At 41.6% G+C, this 20,379-nt stretch overlaps 1 protein-coding gene across 5 annotated transcripts in view; it reads left to right on the top strand.

The window, feature by feature from the left end:
* Positions 1-20,379, top strand: part of EVC (EvC ciliary complex subunit 1) — a 95,156-nt gene that overhangs the window by 60,818 nt on the left and 13,959 nt on the right. For all 5 annotated transcript variants that reach the window (XM_054029020.1, XM_054029022.1, XM_054029021.1 and 2 more), the window contains 3 exons: positions 6,624-6,836; positions 15,555-15,664; positions 17,191-17,401. In XM_054029020.1, coding sequence (XP_053884995.1) covers positions 6,624-6,836; positions 15,555-15,664; positions 17,191-17,401 — 534 coding nt within the window. The remainder of the gene's footprint in view (positions 1-6,623; positions 6,837-15,554; positions 15,665-17,190; positions 17,402-20,379) is intronic.

Raw genomic sequence — 20,379 nt, 5'->3', positions numbered from 1 at the left:
TAGAGGCTAAGGTGAACAAGTTTTCTCCCTCCTCCTTATGACACCCTTTTAGATACCTGAAAACTGCTATCATGTCCCCTCTTTTCCAAACTAAACAAACCCAATTCTTTCAGCCTTCCTTCATAGGTCATGTTCTCAAGACCTTTAATCATTCTTGTTGCTCTTCTCTGGACCCTCTCCAATTTCTCCACATCTTTCTTGAAATGCGGTGCCCAGAACTGGACACAATACTCCAGCTGAGGCCTAACCAGAGCAGAGTAGAGCGGAAGAATGACTTCTTGTGTCTTGCTCACAACACACCTGTTAATACATCCCAGAATCATGTTTGATTTTTTTGCAACCGCATCACACTGTTGACTCATATTTAGCTTGTGGTCCACTATAACCCCTAGATCCCTTTCTGCCATACTCCTTCCTAGACAGTCTTTTCCCATTCTGTATGTGTGAAACTGATTTTTTCTTCCTAAGTGGAGCACTTTGCATTTGTCTTTGTTAAACTTCATCCTGTTTAACTCAGACCATTTCTCCAATTTGTCCAGATCATTTTGAATTATGACCCTGTCCTCCAAAGCAGTTGCAATCCCTCCCAATTTGGTATCATCCGCAAACTTGATAAGCGTACTTTCTATGCCAATATCTAAGTCGTTGATGAAGATATTGAACAGAGCTGGTCCCAAAACAGACCCCTGCGGTACCCCACTCGTTACGCCTTTCCAGCAGGATTGGGAACCATTAATAACAACTCTCTGAGTACGGTTATCCAGCCAGTTATGCACCCACCTTATAGTAGCCCCATCTAATTTGTATTTGCCTAGTTTATCGATAAGAATATCATGCGAGACCGTATCAAATGCCTTACTAAAGTCTAGGTATACCACATCCACACAGAGGGTGTGGTTTTTTTGGTTCAGAGTGCGAGATTAACCTCCCCTCACGAACTAAATTGAAAAAAAGCCACTCTTACACCAGAATAAGAGTGTCCACACAGGTGGATATGCCAGTATAACTATACATTGTAGACAAGTTCCAACTGCAGGCAACTTCCCTCCAACTTCCCTCCTTTCAGTCACTTTTTGGCATAAACCAACAATACATAATATGCATCAGTCAGCACTTGGAATCCAGCTCAATATTTCTGAAGGGCTTTTTCTCCATTATAATCACATTCTTCACCTCACCTCACTCAGAGCAAACTTTACAATGTGCCTCGTATTTTAATGTTGCTCTTTTGTTTGCTGTTAGTGAAATTCCATCAGCTGTATACTTCCCTTGTTTTTCCTGCGTGATTATATATTTCTCCTCCTTTGAAATTCAAAGGCATCCAGCGTTTATCCAAGACCATTTCACTTCTGCATTTAAATTATGATATTTATTTATGCTTGATGAATTTCTAAGGATGATTTTTGAAAAAGCTTGAGGTTGGCTGTCATATTACAAACATGTTCATTTAACTCTGCAATCAGCTACTCTATTAGTGGAATCAATTTGAATAAATTGCATTAAGTAAAAGTTCTGAAGACAAAAAGATGACACATCAAGAGATATTTAATGACCATTCTATGGACGTTCCAGTCCAAAAATAAGATACATATTGGAACCAGTACTTTGTTTCTCTTGTATAAAAGAAACTTAAAATTGCAATGGCCCATTAAATAGCAATATGTAAAGCAACTTCTCTGTTTAGAGCCACATTCCACCACCCTTACTTACATTGAGTAATAGCTTGCTCTGTAAGTAGTTCCTTGAAGAACAAGGTTATACTCAGCTTGAGTCAGATTGGCAGAATCTGGCCCCCATTAGCATTTCCACATCCAGAAGCTTTTTCCTATGTGGGTTCTTATTTTTCCCTCATCACCATAGTAACGGAGCATCTTATAGTGCAGTAAGCAACATGACTAAGGTCTGCCACATGTGGTTGATTTTCTCCCACTTCCCATCATAGGATAAAACTGTGTGTGCAGTGCATTGTTTTGGTTAGGTAGGGTGGTGGATTGTGCGGGGTTTGTTTTTTTAATGTACACACTGCTCTGCATGTATGTCAGAGAAGGCAGGTGGAAAATGTGTGCCTTGCATTTGGAGTAGATGAGGTTTGTGATGGTCCTTAGTTCTTATGGGAGCTCATTCCACAGTCTCAGATCAGTCCCCCAAAATGCTCCTGACCGATGAGCTTCCCCCTTAGGACTTTTGAGAAGTGGGTGTCATTACAAATTAAATATTCACACACTTTCAGCAGCTAACGGATCTTCAAATTTTTGCATATACAAATCATCATGGGTGCAATTATTTGTCACTTAGAGGTCCAAGTTCCTATTTGTGTACTGTATTTATACCCATAGTTTTGTTCTTGGGAAAAATAAAAGAGGGAGGTCTGGCTGTGGTTGATCTGAAAAACTGTCTCTATAATTATAATACCTCTACCTCGATATAATGCTGTCCTCGGGAGCCAAAAAAATCTTACCGCGTTATATCGAACTTGCTTTGATCCACCGGAGTGCGCAGCCCCACTACCCTGGAGCACTGCTTTACCGCGTTATATCCGAATTTGTGTTATAATCGGGTCACATTATATCGGGGCAGAGTTGTACTACTATTTTGAACTTATGTAGCACCTTTCACTAGAAGATGTCAAAGTGCTTTACAAAGAAATAATTAAGCCACTTTGATCGAGGGATCACCTCTCTCTCAAATGCTGTTCTGTGAAGCAAAACAACCACAGTTCAGTTGGGTAGAATTGCTGTGCCCTGCTAAGTAATGCAAGACAGGTAATAAAGGTTACAACTGCAGGAGGTACAGGCAGAACCCATGTCCCTGAGAAATATTCAGGATATAATTCCTGTACTCCTTAAGCAGAAAGCCATGAGATCTTCAGTGACAGCAAGCGATCAAGACCTCTGCGTTCCATTTCATGCAGGAGATTTCCTTACAAGAAGCAGTGCGAGACCAGCACCATACTAGGGCAATAATTCTGGGGTGCCACCTACAGAAAGCCCAGTACCCCTAAGTGGTGTGGTAATGGTAACTGGAAATCTTTCATTAAAATATCAACCTAGTCTGACTCTGCTTGAGAGCTAGTGGAGCTGCAATAGAAACAGGTGTGGCTGCAGACAACTCTAGATAGTTTTTAAACCATATTAATCCATAGGAAAGAACTAAAAATGGTAACAGGGTGGGGAGGGTTAACTGCTGTTGAAAAGCTGGGGGGGGGAACCCTGATATTTACTGAGGGAAAAGATGGGTTAGAAGAGATATAACTGACATTGTTAAAATGTTAAAGGGGTTTGTGAGATCAAACATGGAATCTTTTTGAGCTGATGCTAAATCCCAGGATTTGGAGACCTGAATTTTAGAATAAAGAAACAGCAGCAGAGGAGAGAATTTAAACATGCCATTTTGCATAGAGATTAAGCTAAAACCGATTCACAAACTAGATAAGTAATTAGAAAGGTGCAAACCCTGCCTCCATCTGCAAAGGTGAGAAGGGAGTTTGTGGAACTGCACAAGTTTGGGGTGGAGAGGCAAGTTTAGGGGCACTGCAACCAGGGCCGGCTCTGACTTTTTGGCCGCCTCAAGCAAAAAAAACGGGGCAGCCAGAATGGAAAAGCAAAAAAAGAAAAAAAAAAAAACCTGCAGCGGCTAGCGGGCGGGAGGTGGTGGGAGCGGGCAGGAGAGAGAGAGAGAAGGGGGGCAGCCAGGGCTACAGTGGGGCACTACCACGCGGCCCCTCCCGCCACGCAGTGCCACGTGCCAGGAGGGCTCCGCTCCGGTCGGCGGGGAGGGAACGATGCGGACTTCCCTGCCAGGCTTGCTGCAGGGTGCTCCCGTCCTCCATGCTGCCGCCCCCTACAGGGCGACCGGAGCAGAACAAAAAAAACCAGCCGTGCCGCCCTATGATTGGGCGGAATGCCGCCTGCCGCCCCAAGCACCAGCTTGCTCGGCTGGTGCCTGGAGCCAGCCCTGACTGCAACATGGAGCCACTTAAATGGATGGCTTTCTGTGCACTGATATATATGGACAGGCCAGAAAATCCACCTCTGTTTGGATCCTCCCTGTCTTTGCCCTCGTTCCTGGGCAAGCCGGAGCTTGCTAGGTCTGCAGAGACTACTTTAGCCATTAGACTGGACAAGGAGTCGCCGAGCAACTCAGAATCCCTCCACCCCATTCTGTGCCGCAGGAGCATTCTCCTTCATTGTTCCCCAGTACCCAGTCTAGTTACTTGGCCTGGGCAAGGGTCTCCCAAGTGCTCATCAAAACAAGAGCCTTTTGGGTGGTGGAAAGCCCTTCCCCAAGCCGGGGAAGATAGAGAAGAAACTCTGCAAGGAGACCTGCAGGGTCTCCCCAACCCTCATCCCCGTGTGGGTGTTTTCATGGGAGGAGATGTTCTGGACCAAGTATACTCATGTCCAGTAATATAACTTCACCGGTAATTGCAGATTGAAAGTTATTCATTTTAGTAACATTGCAGGTGCTACCACAGTCATTTTAGATCATTTTACATTTTTAAATTATTGTATTGATTGTTAGCAATGGGCCAAAACCAGAAGTGGGGGAAGGAAAATGCTACCAGAACTGTTATAACTGATCCTTGTATCCATGACCACCGATTCTGTGTTCCTTATTTTCTGAGTGCCCAACTTGAGACCACCTGGGCCCAACTGGTTAAAGTGCTGAGCTGTGTTCTGAACATATGAAGTGCTATAAAAATGGTAATTATTTTGAAAAACCAGCTCCAAGGCAGCAGACACTTTGGCCTTAATCTTTATGCCTATGTGCCTTAGTTTCCCATCTCTAAAATGGAGATAATACCACCTTCTCTCACTGGGTTGTGATGATAAAGTCACTTTTTGAAATGTATAGAGGGTATGGTGTTGAGTGCCATAAAAGAGCCCATGAGAAAATTAATAATTCTGCATTTAGTGCACAATTTGGACAGAATGCAGTAGATAAGGCATGGAGCCACACATTGAATGCTATGGTTCAAAAGAAATATGGGGGATGACTGCATGTTTGGCAATAGGATATGGAGTCCGTTATATCTAGATGTACAGTTCAGATGCAGGATGGTGACCTCTGATGGCTGTTTGGCAAGATTATATATTACATAGAATGAACTGGTACTCAGTTCAGTTCATAGAAGTCCACATCATAAAAACCTGTATTTGGCACTAGTCAGAATTTACCACCCACCCAGTCGTCTCACTGGGGCCAAGGATCAAATGGGTACACAGTCTGAATTCTCTTCTCAGTCATAGGGTAGTTCCTTGGGTTGGCGCACGTAGGCAGCCTAATAGAAGTTTACCCTACATTTGCCCACAGCTTATTTGTCTGTGAATCTAACATACATTTTAGGTATTTTCACCATGACATATAGGTATATGCAGAATCAGCTAGAGTTCAGAGGCTAAGAATTGTAAAAATTAAAGAGAGACAAAGCCAAATCCCCATTTATCAACAATGAGAAGAAGGAACAAATAATAAAAATAAAATCTGACACAATCCATACCTCCAACCTGGGGTCCATTACTAGCCATTTGCTGTAGTACTGCTAGCTTGTCCTTCATCAGTGTCTGAGCCAAACTGCCGTCTTGCTGCTAATCTCTTCTTTTATATCCTGGAGGAGATTCCCAGCCTGCCCTGCTTTTAAAGGGATAGCACCCTTTCCACACACAGTATGGTACTTATTCTTTGCATCTTTCACAAGCACAACGTTCAGTAATAGCCAGATCCTGGTTATCCTAATGTCACTTGGCAAAACTACCATTGATCAGTGTCTCCACTTGGTCCTGAATTACTTAGATTTTATTTTTAAATATTCAGTGATTTCAGTGGTATTATGCATATTTTAATGTTAAACACATGCATAAATCTTTGTGGAATCAAGGCTACTGATCAGACTTAAGACACCGAAAATATTACAGTTCATGGACCTAATCATGCAAACACATACGTACATATAACTTTTTACTATGTATTTGTATTACAGTAGTGATAAGAGGCCCTATTGGGGTCCCATTGTACTAAGTGCTGTATTTACAGTTCCTCTCCCAAATAACTTACTGTTTAAAAAAAGACAAGGCAGACAGCGAGTAGAATTACCGTTTTAGATATGGTAAACAGAGGCAGAAGGAGATTATGTAACTTGCCCAGCATCACACAGGAAGTCTGTGGCATAGCCAGGAATTAAACTGATATCTTCTGAGTGCTAGGCCAGAGCTTAAACTACAAGACCTATCCTTTCTTGTAACTCCAGTGGACTTGCTAAATTTTATGCACATGAGTATGTGCTTAAGTGATGGCAGGATTGGGGCCTAAATAAAAGACGATACGGGGGAACAGTTCTGGAGGATGATCTGGGAGTTAATAATAAGAGGGAAGTATTTCCTAAAGGAGGTGTGCGGGGAGGGAGGAGGATAAGGATAGTTTTCAAGGCGAGAGGGAGAGAAGTGTAAGAGAACAGGCAGCTGGATAGAAGTAGGAAGATAGAAGTTACAAAACCAAAAGTGGGAGAATGAAATGAAGGGCTGTGTAAGGCAGGAGAATTGGGATGCCAAGAGAGAGCAGGAGAAGGTGGTCAAGGGAATGAGATGTAAGCAATGACATAAATGAATCTGTATCTCTATTGTTAGGAACTGTGTTCTGGAACTTCCCATGCTTTAGAGGAGTTGGTGCAAGAGTTATTTCTTCAGACTCTTCCTACCAAGACTGGTCTGTCTTTAAGAGAATGTGAACTTCTAAAAGAAGAATGTCAGGAGAATTTGATCCTTCAGTTAGAGAAATGGGACAGCTGTAGACAAAAGCAGTGGAAGCTCTTCCAAGAACAACTGCAACAAGAAAGACAGGTATGGATTAAAAAATTGTGGCAGGTATCAAAATTCTCAAATCACAAAACTATTTCACACTTATAGTCCGTTACAACTAGTTTTTCAATGTTCTCGATTTAACCACTTGTTTGGGCTTTCACTTTGTGCTGTCCTTTTAAAATGTATTAATGGTCCTGCTTGATTATATAGCACGTCTTGATATAATTTACATATGTAGTAGTCACACAATACTACCTTGCAGTGATCTCATCTGCTGATTAAATAAATGTAATCCAGTGAAATTATTTTCCCAAATTGGATAAAAATTAAGGTATTGATTGGTAGTAATTAGCAAATCAGCTGCCACAAGGTGGTTAAGAAACTGTTCTCCACAACCATTCTTATGGGTTCCTCCATGAAAAATGATATATGTGTGAGACCATATTAAGTGTCCTACTAAAGCTAGTTCTGTGATTTACCATACAGTGGTTTTACATTCATTTAGAAAACTTGAGAATATAAAAAGCTTAAACAATAAATTAAAGAAAGTTCCTAAGTATGCTCCACCCGCCTTTTCTATGGTTTTGAGGTTTTCCGTGTGCCTCTCATGTGGTGATTTTAATCTTTCCTTTCATCGGAGAGTGGAACATGTAGCTAGCCTGTTATTTCAACTGTTCTCAAAAATAGTTATTTTAGTCACCTATTCTGTTTCTGTGTTGCACAAACATTTGGAACTCCAAAATGTTAAAATACATTAAAGTTAGACTCCAATTCTGCAAATGCTTAAGTTAGCTTTTGAGGGTGGAAGCTGAAATGCTAGAGGAAGGGTACTTATGCAAATCCCATATTTCCCTACCTTTCTTGACATTATAAAACCTGTTCTACCCTTTAATTATATATTGGAGAAAGTCTCTTAAAAATAAAGCCAGTACTGAACTGCACTCCATTTGACAGAAAGACCCAGTCATTGGAAGCTTTTGAAAGGGTCATCTCTGCTCTTTGAATGAAAGGTAATCTAGTCCTGGGCAACATACATGTTTGAAGTCAATGAAGCGACAAAGGAATTAGGATTTAATCCAAACCCCAGTGAACTCGATGAGAGCCTTTCCATTGATTTGAGGAAGCTTTGGTTTAGGCCCACTATGAACAGAAAAGGAGGTGGGAGTTTGAACTCAAGGACTGAGATTTAATGAGCCAGATTTCCCTCTAGTTGGATGGATCCCAGCCCAAGAAGAGTTGCAACACAGAAGTGCCACCAAACAGCTATGCATGGTCAGGAAAAACAAATGTTTGAAAGTGGTGGCCAGAAATGGAAAATCAAGACAAGGTGGTTTTCTAGCCGGGAATAAGTGGGAGAGCAAGGAAATTCAGAGTTGTAAGTGGGAGAGGAAAGAAAAAAGGAAATTAGAAAATGGAACAGAGGAGGAGGGAGAGAAGAGCTACAAGGGGAAAACAAAGAAAGTGATGGAGAAAGAACAAATAGTCTGGAATCCCTTCATAATGATGCCATTTAGGCACCCACAATCGTAATACCACTGGCATTTATTGACTAGAGAGCTAAGAAGGTAGTTCCATTAGCTCGTCTCTAAAGATCTGAAATTAGCTAGTGATAAAATGTACTGAGATATCAAGCTTGCTCTCCAAACTGCCTTATTTCAAAGTCATTTATACTTATCCTCCGTGATGTAGGGGCCTCCAGCACATCTTCAGAATAACTGTATCTGTGTGGAGCATGTGTATGTGTCACTGCATGGTGAAGAGAACATTACATATCCTCCTCAGGGCTGGTCTACACTACAGCAGAGATCGATGCTCTGAGGTCGATCCACCAGCGGTCGATTTAGTGGGTCTAGTAAAGACCCACCAAATTGACTGCAGATCGCTCTCCAGTCGACCCCTTTACTCTACCCCCAACAAGAGTAAGGTAAGTCAACGGGAGATTTTCTCCCATCAACCCCCCATGGTGTAGACCCCATGGTAACTTGACCTAAGTTATGTCGATTCCAGCTACATTATTCATGCAGCTGGAGTTGCGTAGCGTAGGTCGACTTACCGCGGTAGTGTAGATATATCTAGCAGTGTTAACCCCACTGAGGCTAACGGCTGTTTAAACAGCACTATAAGACAGAATTCAGCAGCTATTCAGTTCAATCCCAAGCATGTATTCCAAATTTAAATGAGGCAGTTGAATAACCCTCCGGTTTTAGTGCATCGCAGCATTCATGATGGGATGGCCAAGTAAAGGATAATGTTTCATATATTTCTTTTTTAAAAGAATAAAGGCTTTAGCAGACAATTATGTTAATTATCATAGAATTATAATATAGGAATAGCTATTATCTAATCATCACACCCCTCTCTAAAGTGCCATCATAATTGTACTGGTCATTTTTCAATGTAACACTTGTCTATCCAAAAGAGCTTTCATGAGGGCCTGTCTGAAATTGTGGAACAAACTTCCACACGAACTAAGGGCATATCTGCTTTGGGAAATGGACAGGCAGAAATGTACCAGTATAATTATACTGTTATAACTTGCTGGTATAACTGTCCATGTGGATGCTCTCGTCAAGATTTAGTGTCTTTTTTGTTGTTGATTTTATGTCTCATTGGAATTGGTTTAAACTAAAAGGCACTCAATCCCCAAAGAGAGCATCCACACAGGTAGGTGTACAGCAGAGCTTAGCAATATAATTATACCAGCATAGCTGTGCTGGTAAATTTCCCTAAGAACCATCGAAGACCTCACCACGTTCCACTCCAAGCGTAAGGTGCATATCTTCAACCTGTCTTCTCTGGTGTGCACGTTTAAAAAAACCGAAAAACAAAACCCAACCAAAACAAACATTTAACCGCACACACAATTCTTCCCCAAGGGCGAAGATGAGAATGAACCACACGACAAATGTTAGTCATGTCACTTAATGCCCTACTGGAAGACACTCAGCTACTACAGTGATGAGGATGGGATAGGAATCAATATATACATATACAATAGAATTTACATACATTTTAATTTACAAGGCATAATTATGTAGGGCACAAAGCTCTCATCTGCATTTTGAAGAAAGTAAGAGCATATGATCAACTATTCTACATAATTCGTTAGTCTCCATTTCCAGAGTACTTTTCCTAAGGGGCCTGCAGCTTTCTTATCAAGGTGATTCAAGATGCCTTTAACATGTAGCGGATTTTATTTTTCTTTGCACTCAGCGATTTAGAGCACATCTGGGATGGGAGTCCCTTTAGAAAAAATCCTCTTTATTTCATTGCTTTGTGGGGGTTTTAAGAGACATTTTGAAAGTTTAATTTTGCCCTGCAACCTAGAGGACACAACAGGTGCAAATGGGAATAAATTAAGAATGAAAAGAAGTGATGAGCAATTTGCATTGTAGCCCCCTAGCTCACAACTTAGAGAAAATAAAGTTAAGGTCTGTGCACTAGTTATACACAGCCAGATGCTGGGCTTGGTTAACTGTGTTACTTGGCATTCAGTATGCATCACACACCATCTACAGGCTGGCGGAGCAACATTCCTTTCTATGTGCTAAAAATGTCAGCATCCTCTCCTCCTTTTTAAATTCCAGAGGGGAAATGGGGGCCGGGGGGGCGGGGAGAGGGGAAGAGAGAACATGCAAGTGAGCTCATAGCAGTGTTCAGTTAGCCATTGTGTCTGAGGTTAACTCACAAAATTGTATGGTTTTGGTTGCATAGTGGAGAGCTATTCCACTCTCTTGTTGGCGGAGAGCAGTGCCCACTGCTTCAGCAGATCACATAATTGGCCTGTTGCCAGGAAACAAAGCTGCAGCAAAACGTATAGAGACACAGGAGGAGGAAGGGGCTTCCATCAGTGAGCCTTCCGGATCCCTAGTTTGACTCCCACAAAGGTCAGAGTCTGCTTACGCAATCAATTTTGACATATCATGTGCATCTTATCTCCCTCTCTGAATCTGGCGGATGTTCAATATGTCACAGTGACTGAAATAGCTCTTCTTTTCAAGTAGTCTAGCATGCCTTTTAGTTACATTCCTCTCCAACCTCAATACTCCCACTTCAGTTATTGTTCCTGTATTGAGAGTGGTCTGTAGTGGTTAGAACGGGATGAGGAATCAGAGCTTTTAAGTTCCAGTCCAGCCGCTGACCCTCAGTACCAGAATCACCCAGCCCTCCCACTGTACCTCAGTTTACCCATCCATAAGCTGGGTATAACACTGACCTGTGAGATTTTAATAGTATTTAGGGCCAAACTGAACCACTTAGACATAGTTATGTACTGAAGGGGAAGTGCTGTGGCATGCCACCTCAGGAGAGTTCAGGGAAGGATTGTGCTTCAGGGGCATACAGTCCCTCCCCACACAGCCTGGTGCACAGGAGGATGGTATAGGCTGCACCAGCTTTCCTGATAGTCCCACCTTCTCCCTTCAGTGCTCCCAGTCTGCTTTTCAGGCTGGTACAAGGGCAAGGCCATGGAGTAACAAGCACACACTCAGGGACCATACTCAGGTGGTGGAAGTTAGAGCAGCCCCGTGGCATCTCTAACCTGTGCTGGGGCCTAGAGTCACACAGAGCCACTCTGAGAATGCAGGAACTGTAACCAGCTATAAGCGTTAACACCTTACACAGCTCCCTGGTGCAGCTATGGAAGCTCAGTGCAGCAGAGAATCCAGTCTTCTCTCCAGGCCTTCCCTTTCAGTTTGCCTGACAAACACTTATCTGACTAGGGCCCAGATTCTCTCTTGACTTCGGATCTCGCTGTGCCACATCAGTAGTTCAAAGCAGCTCTGAAGAGGTGCATATAAGGGGAGACCCTCTGTAGGCATAGAGCCAGCACGTGACCCAGGAGAAAGGGGGGCTCCCTGGACTCCAGCAAGGCCCAGCTGCTGTCTTTGGCCATTGGCATAGTTTAAAGAAGCCTATATGTTGCTCTGGCCTGTAGATGGAGGCTGGACCAGACCAGTGCAGAGCTGACTGAGGATAGGAGTGCAAAGGAGACAACACGCTACCTTTGTGCACATGCCCTCTCAGTGGTACGTTCCTCTTTATTATGACCAAGGATCTGGGCCTATGTGACTAGTTCTTTATGCAAGCCTGTTTGCAAGGGTTTTCATTGAGAGGGAACCTTAGACACAGAACATATTTTTCAGCTTATTAACGGTCCTTGTTTCCAAGGAGTCACCACAGGAAACTTTATCCGTATTTATGATTCGATCTTGTGCTAGATGTTCTCTCAGTGAAAAATATGACTCACTCATTTTCTCTAAAGGGAAGTTTTCTTAGCCTTGTACACAATGTTGGTGCTCAACAAATAAACTGTAATGAATATATTTCCCTTCTTTATGATCATTCTGAGTCACTCGGCTTGCACCTGTCTGGAATGGACAAATTTGGCTTTTTGTTTGATTGCAAAAATAATAGTCTCTCTCCTTATTAAGTTAATCCACAAAATATTAGAGAATAAACTGGCATATAAACACCTAAAAACGACTTCTCTGTCAATAGCCAGGTATCCAAAAAGCAATGGCAAGAGAGCAGCCATTCACTGTCCATCTCTAAAATCCCTTTCTGAAAATTAAAAGTCTGCTCAGCTCTTCTCATCCGAACTGCTCAAAGAGAGAGAGCACACAATACATAGCACCGTGGAGAAGTTTTAGAAATGAAAGGGCTCTCTTGGGATATGCAGTTAGCTAGGAAACAACTGGTAGCCTTTTCACAACCCAAGGTGCAGTTCAGACCAGTAAAAGTTTGTGTCACTCCCTGCTCTGTAACACTGGCTGCTTTAACTGGTCTGGCTCACAGCCTGGACACCAGCAGACAACCGTGCAGTATCCGGAGTGTCTGTGTGCTGTACAACCCGGATTCAGTACACTGAACTCAGCAGCCTGCCTACAACACAACAGCTCTACACTGGTTTCCACCAGCTTTGGTTACACCTAGCAAGATGACCCCAAAACCCCCAGTCCCAAATTTTCCCAGAAACCTGTGTGATCTGCAACATCCGGCCCTTTCCTAGACCAGTCAGAGAAATAATATGGTTTGTTTGCTCTGTTAAAGAGATAATACTCAGCAGCTTGCCACATTCACTGGAGTTAACAATCACCTCCATTCAAACACAGCACTGGGTTGGTTTAGCCTAAAAGTAAACCAAGTTGATTAACAAAAGAACATAGGTTATGTGATGCAAAGTAAAAGAAATAAAGTTGGAGAGGGTTACAAACAAACAAAAAGTAAAAATGCGCTTTCTAATGGCTAAGATTTAACTCAGTAAGTTACTGTCTTGGTTCAAGGTTGATTTCTTATGAATCTTTTGTTCCAGAACACTTCAACTCCATTGGTTAAAGAGCCCATCTTTCCCAGTTTGCAAGAGCTCTGGCCCCTTGTTCAGTGATGGATGCCAGGATGGCTTATTCTCTTTCCTTAAAACTTCCCAAACCTCACAGTTTTGTCCAGACACTCGGGATGACCTCGTGCTGCTCTTCCCTTCCTGTAGACTTCCCATCCTCCATGTTTTGGGTCACAGTTTGGTTAATTTCATTGGAGACATGTAGATAGACAAGAGGGAAGGCAGCTGAGAGAAAACCTGTCTCTCTCTGTGTTTGGGCACAGATTTTAAAGCATAATTAATTATCTACATTTCCTCATATAATATTAATACATATATTTCACAATGATATTGATCACCAGTGTGTCATTAGCTTCCAGAAAAGACCTTATTTGATCCACTTTTACAATACAGTAATATTGTATACAATCAGTTGATTTAGTTATTTGAAGTTTTTAGCCCCACCCCCACCCCAAGGCAGTCTCCCACACATGCAAGGTTAATGGCTTAGTTTCCGTTTTATGTAAATGTGCCTTCGTTATCTGTGCCTGAGGACAATAGAATACACATTTTCTTTGTCTAAGACAGACTGGGCTTATGCACTGCTTGCCAAACGCATTTCAAGAACATAATTCTAGCACATACTTGTAACTCTTTGAATGTACCCTGTACTTACATCATGGAAGAATATTAATGATCAGGGAGTTGTTAGTTTTCCAGTGGTATCTTACATGGCACCATTTAGCTACAGATTATGACAACAGTGTGTTACGTGTAGTGAGTATGTCAGTCCTGACACAAGCAGCTGATACAGAGTAGTGAACCGCAGGTAGGTCTGTGTCTCACCACCCTATCCATGAACAGAATGGCCCAAAGAGAGATATTGGTACAATTATTTTATTATTACAGGCATTTAGATGGAACCCATCTCTGTGGTACCCAAGGGCTTTATAAAGCTTAATTTGACACCTGCAGCTGCACCTGCTTGCAGCTTTACCAGTCAGCTACGAATCCAGGATTTCATCATTTTAGATGTCCTGGCCAAATAGGTGCATCTTGCCAAATAGGTACCCTTCCAAAAAGCTAGGTGGGCTCAGTAATGTCCACAAGGAGTGAATATCAGATAGGAAGACCCAGTATCAAGCTTTACCATCAGCACCTGCAAGCGTCTCACCTTGTGGTAGGGTCCAATTCTCTGCTGGGGTTAATGGGCTCAGCTCTCTCAACTTAAGTGGTGCGTTGTCCACTTACTCCAGCAGAAAATGTGCTGGATGAGCACAGATCACAAAGTGGACGGGAGGCAGTTCTTGAGATGACATCTTGAGATAAAACTTTAAATTAACTTTAAGTCTCTCTCTCAGCCTAACTAGTACCTTGAATTTCACCCAACAGTCATTTGGCTCCAGTGCAGCCTAAAAACATAATGCTTCAGCCTTCAGTAATAGAAGAGCTTAGGGCATACGTGCCCATATAGTTATAGATTTAGTGCTGGCAGTATTGTTAGCACAACACAAAATGAAGTTAAGGACAGTCCCTGCCCCAAAATGTTTACAGTCTAAAAGACAGATATATTGATCAAACAAGCTGCGTTGGGAGAGCCAGGGGAGGAGAGTTAATTGAAATTTTATTTCACAAATGGGTAAATTGAGACACCAGCAGATTAAACTCCTTATCCAAAGCTGCACAGTGGCTGAGTGGTAAAGTCGTAAATGGAATCTGTAAGTCCAGACCCCAATCTCCTTTTCCAACCACTAGACAACATTATCTCCCTTACCTTGTGAACTGTATGGAATATGCAGTATTGTTATAGCCTGTCGGTCTCAGGATATTAGAGAGATAAGGTGGGGGAGGTAATAAAAGATATGGTCCAATAAAATATATTACCTCCCCCACCTTGTCTCTCTGTATGGAATATGGCATCTGATGCAAGATAACAACATTTTCACCTTGTTCAGGGAAAGTAAAAAACACACTGCCCTTCAGAAAGGGTCTTCGGGTATGATTTTATTCAGTGTTCCAACAAAAAAAAAAAAAAACGCCTTTGAAGCTCACAGACATCACTCATTAAAATATTATTGTGCCTGTTTGTTTGGTTTCCCTCTGCCAGACAAATGAAGAGACCACAAAGTCAAATCAATGGGAAGCACCTCTCAGCCCTGCCAAGGCCTACTGAAGTCTGTGCAAAGACTCCCAGTGTCTTCAATGAGCTTTGCATCAGTCCCATATGTATTGGAAAAAATACTACTGAACAGCATAGCTTGACAGCAGGGGCTTCTGTAAATACTGCAGTGTGAATTCTGTATTTGAGAGCATGGAAATGAGGGTCTGTAACATTGTTCATAAACACATTACAGAATAAAAACCTAATTCACAGTATTGTTAAAAGTGATTAAAATGAGGAAATCTTAACATTGTGGGGTTTCCCCCTCTTCTCTTAGCTATGGACCAAGGAGTATGCTCTGTCTGCTGTGATGCAAAAACACCTGTCTGAGAAACATGAGAAGATTATCCAAGGTGTTTTAAGACGAATAGGTGGCCTCAGTGAGGAGTGAGTATGGTCTTATCACTTTTAAGCAATGCTGTAAAACTGCAGGTATAATGAAAAACTCTAGGATAATCCAGGCTTGGGGGGGGAGTGATGAAGAGGGACTCTTCAATTATTCATACAGAGAGAGAATTACCATAGGTTTTAAATTGAATGAGCATTAATTTTTCCACTAGCTAAATCTGCAAAAATCCTATGATAAGGAAAAGCAGACATCCTTACTATGTCATATTAATGCTTACTAGTGATCATGATGGGTTACACATGGATCTTTCTTCCTGGTAGGACAATCTGTGGTTTGTCAAAGGGTTTGTTCTCAGTACATTTATTCTTTTTTCTGAATCACCCCTAACTTTGCACTCATAAATTTGCCTGCTACCTAGGAACTTGATTTCTCTGTCTCACTTTGTAGCAGGCCAGGGTCCCTGCTATACACCAACCATAGCCTCCCACAAGATGAAGTGCTCAGTTCACTGGTCTTCTCTCTTGACCTTTAATCCTTTCTGCTTTTAATCCGATATGCAACTGTACATACCTGTTGATACCATTTACTTCTTCCTGCCCACTTCCTGTCTTAATGAAGAAAACTACAACTTCCATCTCCTCTATTTCAGTTAAATGTCTCAGACAGATACAGTTCCTTTGGGCAGGAGTAGCCTTCTCAATCAACACAACTCCAGGTCTTCCATCTGTCTTTTTTCATTAAGTCACCAAGCGTCTTCATTGGACTATGACTTTGACATAGATTTCAGAGTAGCAGACATTCTCCTAGAGTATGCATGCAGATCTACCTATCACTGTCTCTGCAATATGCCACTGTATACCACAGTCTTGACACCACCTTTTGCATAAGTCCTTAGTATTCCTTTATTTCCTCTGGCTATTCAATTCTTCTCCAGGACTTCCATGTCCTGAATCTCCATTATGTTCAGAAAGCTGATGCCACCCTTCTAACACACACAACACACACTGTAGCTGCATGCCTACCTTGCCCCACATCCTCAGACAATTCCCTTAGCTCCCCATCCATGTCAGGGGGTGGCTCAAAATTGCCCTCTATTTCTTAAAATGCACCATGAACTTCCTCGCTCCCCTCCACTCGACTAACACTTGTCTCATCTCTGTCCCACCACACAGTACCATCACTGCTGGTGGCAAAAGAGTGCACTGCAGCTCCTGAAATTTGGAATAACCTTCCCGTATATCCAGCTACATGCACTTTCCATCTCATTTCAAATGAAAAAATCTTTTACTCCATTATATAGGCTTCTTAATTTCTTTGCCTCCTCTCCTTTTATTTATTTATTTTTTACTTTATCACTACAAAATTGGAAAATTGTCATAGTGACACCTGTACTGTATAACTCTGTAAAGCATTTTGGGAATATCATTTGTATGACAGACCCTGCATTGTATTTGTTGCAACTCTTTCATCTATGAGTCACGACCATCATTGTTGAACATAAATACGCAAAATAAAGTAGTTTGGTTGATAAATGGAGATTAAAAAGCCATGATCCCTTTCACAGGTCTGCTAAATACATATTTCGGAAACACAGGCTCTTGCTGTGTTCGGTTCTCAGAAGGTTAGCTGTCCGAAACGTCGCTATGGCTACTCTGACTCACATGAAAATGTCCCAGAAGAAAAGCTTGCTTCAGGAGCTAAGAGAACAACATACTCTGCAAAAGAGTTCCTCACACTGTCAAGATGAACACCAGTGGCAACTACAGAATGCAATGGTATTTATAGTTTCCTGACCATTTTCGCCAGAGTTCTTGCCTTGTATAATGTCTGGCATTGAAAGCAGTCTTAGGAGTCCCAAAAAATTAAAGAATGACAAGGAAAAGAAATAACCTCTACTCAAAAATTTACCCATCATTGACATGTAAAGTGCCTTAGCACAAGTATCATCGTTTCAATAGAAAATTATGGTTTCCAGCAGCCTTAGGTATACAAAGGACATCCTCCTCTAACTGTAAGGCTACTTTAGCAAGAATAACAAAGATTTTTGTTTTTTATTTGATATGAAAGCAACAGTTGAAACATACAGTGCTAGCATGTAAAGGAAACAAGCCCATGCAACAAGATGAGAGAAATTCCCACCAGAGCAGCGAGTAATCATGCACTGTAAAGGCCCTTCGTTGGGGTAAAGGGTTCTTATGTCTCTCAACAGACCCAAAAATATGTTCTGTGGTGGTCGTTCACATCCACTCGAGAGGCTGGCCATCTTCTCTTTTTCCTTCCCTAACTCAGCAACATCCTCTAGTTGATCTATTTTATGTATTTCTAGAGTTGATGGGAGTTAAATATATTCATGTTGAGTGTCTGCTTCCAGGAAAGAAGTATAGTTTGTATCTGCATGACCTTTCTGGAAGGTTAATCTTCAGTTCAGTTATGTTCTTATGTATACTTATTATAGATTTCAAATATCAACACTCCCATCAGGCACTCAGGTTAGTTCCCAACCCAGCCAACACTGCTGGATATATAAGGTTGAATTTCCTATGAAACACAATGTAGCTGTATGATCTATGGAGAGTGCCTTCAGAAGCTAACTTCACCTGTAGCAGATGAGTAGCTTCTGTGCAACTCAACCCTGGTCTTTCTTCAATTTCCTGCCTATTGTTTGACTCTGATCTTTCATTCCGGGCCTTAAGTAGGAGGGTTGGCAACTCTGTCTGCAACTAGATCCCAGTATAATTAGGATACCCATTTGGTATGGCTTTGTCCATCAAAGTAGTCCCTACTGAATGAAAGAGTCTCGGGTATTATAAATAAAGCCTCAGATTAAAGATGAAAAAACAAACACGTTTTTACCACATTCCTTCCATTTAACCTACCTCGCACTTGATACCCACATGGACAGTGATCTGCAGCAGAGACTATGTTCCTCAGCAAGATAGATCTGGATAGATCAGATGCAGGGCATAAGGAGTGTTTTTTCATCCTTCCCCTCTTGTACTGCTCTGCAGAGGCCAGCCACAAACTGGCCCTCTAAAGAGGTGCCAAGAACAGCACTTTATGATTCCCCCTGCCACAGGAGAGAGGGGAAGGAGCTGACTAGCAAAAAAAAAAAGACAAAATCCAAGAATGTTAAATGGGATCCTCCAAAACTAGAATCCAGAGCCCTTACATGAGTAAGGATGGGAGGGGATAACTTAGATTGTCTGACTGAGAGTCTGTAAATTGTTTACTTTTACAGTATTTTTAAAAACTCATTTAAATGTGAGCATATGCCATTTTAGATGTGCTGCCAGACAGCGTAATGGGGGCAATGAATCTTCTAATTTAGTATAAAAATGTAAATGTCATTCAGGAAAACAGCAACACAAACCCAAAGTTCAACTATGATGAGATGACATTTGTGCCTTGTAAAAAAAACAAACCAAAAAAACAAACCAAAAAAAAAACAAACCTGATAAATAAAATTCCTGTTGGCTTAACAAAAAAACAAAACAAACAAACAAACAAAAAGAATCAGAAACATCTGCCTGAATTATAAATAAAGATGTGTCAAAACAGTCCAGCATTAACATGGGCACCCTCACCTTGCAAAATACCTGTGGGTAGTTATAGTGCTACTCTCATTTCTTACTTTCCGTGAGGAACGTAGTTACTTGGCGCAGCTGCCAGATTAATTTTATTTTGTGGGAAGCTTAACCTCAAAATAAAAAGAGAAAGAAAAGCGTGTCCCACATTCTAAATAATATTTATTTGAAATGCAGTTTTCATGAACACACTCTTCAATCTTGTTCCTGTTTTATCCCATCCTGCTCCCTTACTTACAGTAGTGTCAGGTTTCAGAGCAGTGTCCGGGTTAGTTTGTATCAGCAAAAACTACGAGGAGTCCTTATGGCACCTTAGAGACTAAAATTTATTTGGGCATAAGCTTTTGTGGGCTAAAACCCACGGATGAAGTGGATTTTAGCCCACGAAAGCTTATGCCCCAATAAATTTTAGTCTCTAAGGTGCCACAAGGACTTCTCGTAGTTTTTTCATATTAGTGTGACATTTTGACTTGAAAGGACAAGATGTGTCACAGCATAAAGACTCAATCCGAAGGATTTGAAATCTGCTGTAATCATGGGACTCATCTGAATAACCTGAGCCCTACATGACATATTGTTTTTAAACACTGAACTATTTCTCCTGGAAGCTGTCTGCTACAACAACAGTACCTTGCACTTATTTAGCACTTTTCATCAGCAGATCTTCAAGCACTTTACAGAAGAGATCAGTATTAGGACTGGCTGGTAAACAATTCCATTTTGCAAAAAATTTCAAGGTTTCAAAATTTATTTTTGTTCCACTGCAGAACAAAAATTAGAGCTTCTGGAATTTTTCACAAAAAAACATGAGACAGAGACCAACCCCTCCCCACCACACACCTCCCCAGCCAGTAGCCTAGTAGTTAGAGCATTTAAGTTGGATGTAGGAGACCAGGTTCAGCTCCCTGTTCTGCCAATTCAGAGTGGGTTGGTTTCTCTCTCTCTCTCTCTCTCTTCCCCCCTACCTTCAGAAATTCCAGCGTGGAGCTGAGAAACTTCCTGACGAAATTTTCATTGAAACCATCACATTTGCACAAAACATTTCAGTTTTGGCAAAACAACAGTTTTCAATAGAAAAGTCTTGCTGAAATTTTTTCAACCAGCTATAGTCAGTATCATTATCCCCATTTTACAGATGGAAAAACTGAGGCACAGAAGTGAAGAGACTT

The sequence above is a fragment of the Malaclemys terrapin genome, chromosome 5 (assembly GCF_027887155.1).
Source record: "Malaclemys terrapin pileata isolate rMalTer1 chromosome 5, rMalTer1.hap1, whole genome shotgun sequence".
Classification (NCBI taxonomy): domain Eukaryota; kingdom Metazoa; phylum Chordata; order Testudines; family Emydidae; genus Malaclemys; species Malaclemys terrapin.
The sequence above is the reverse complement of the archived record's forward strand: the minus strand, read 5'-3'. Positions and strand labels throughout refer to the sequence as shown.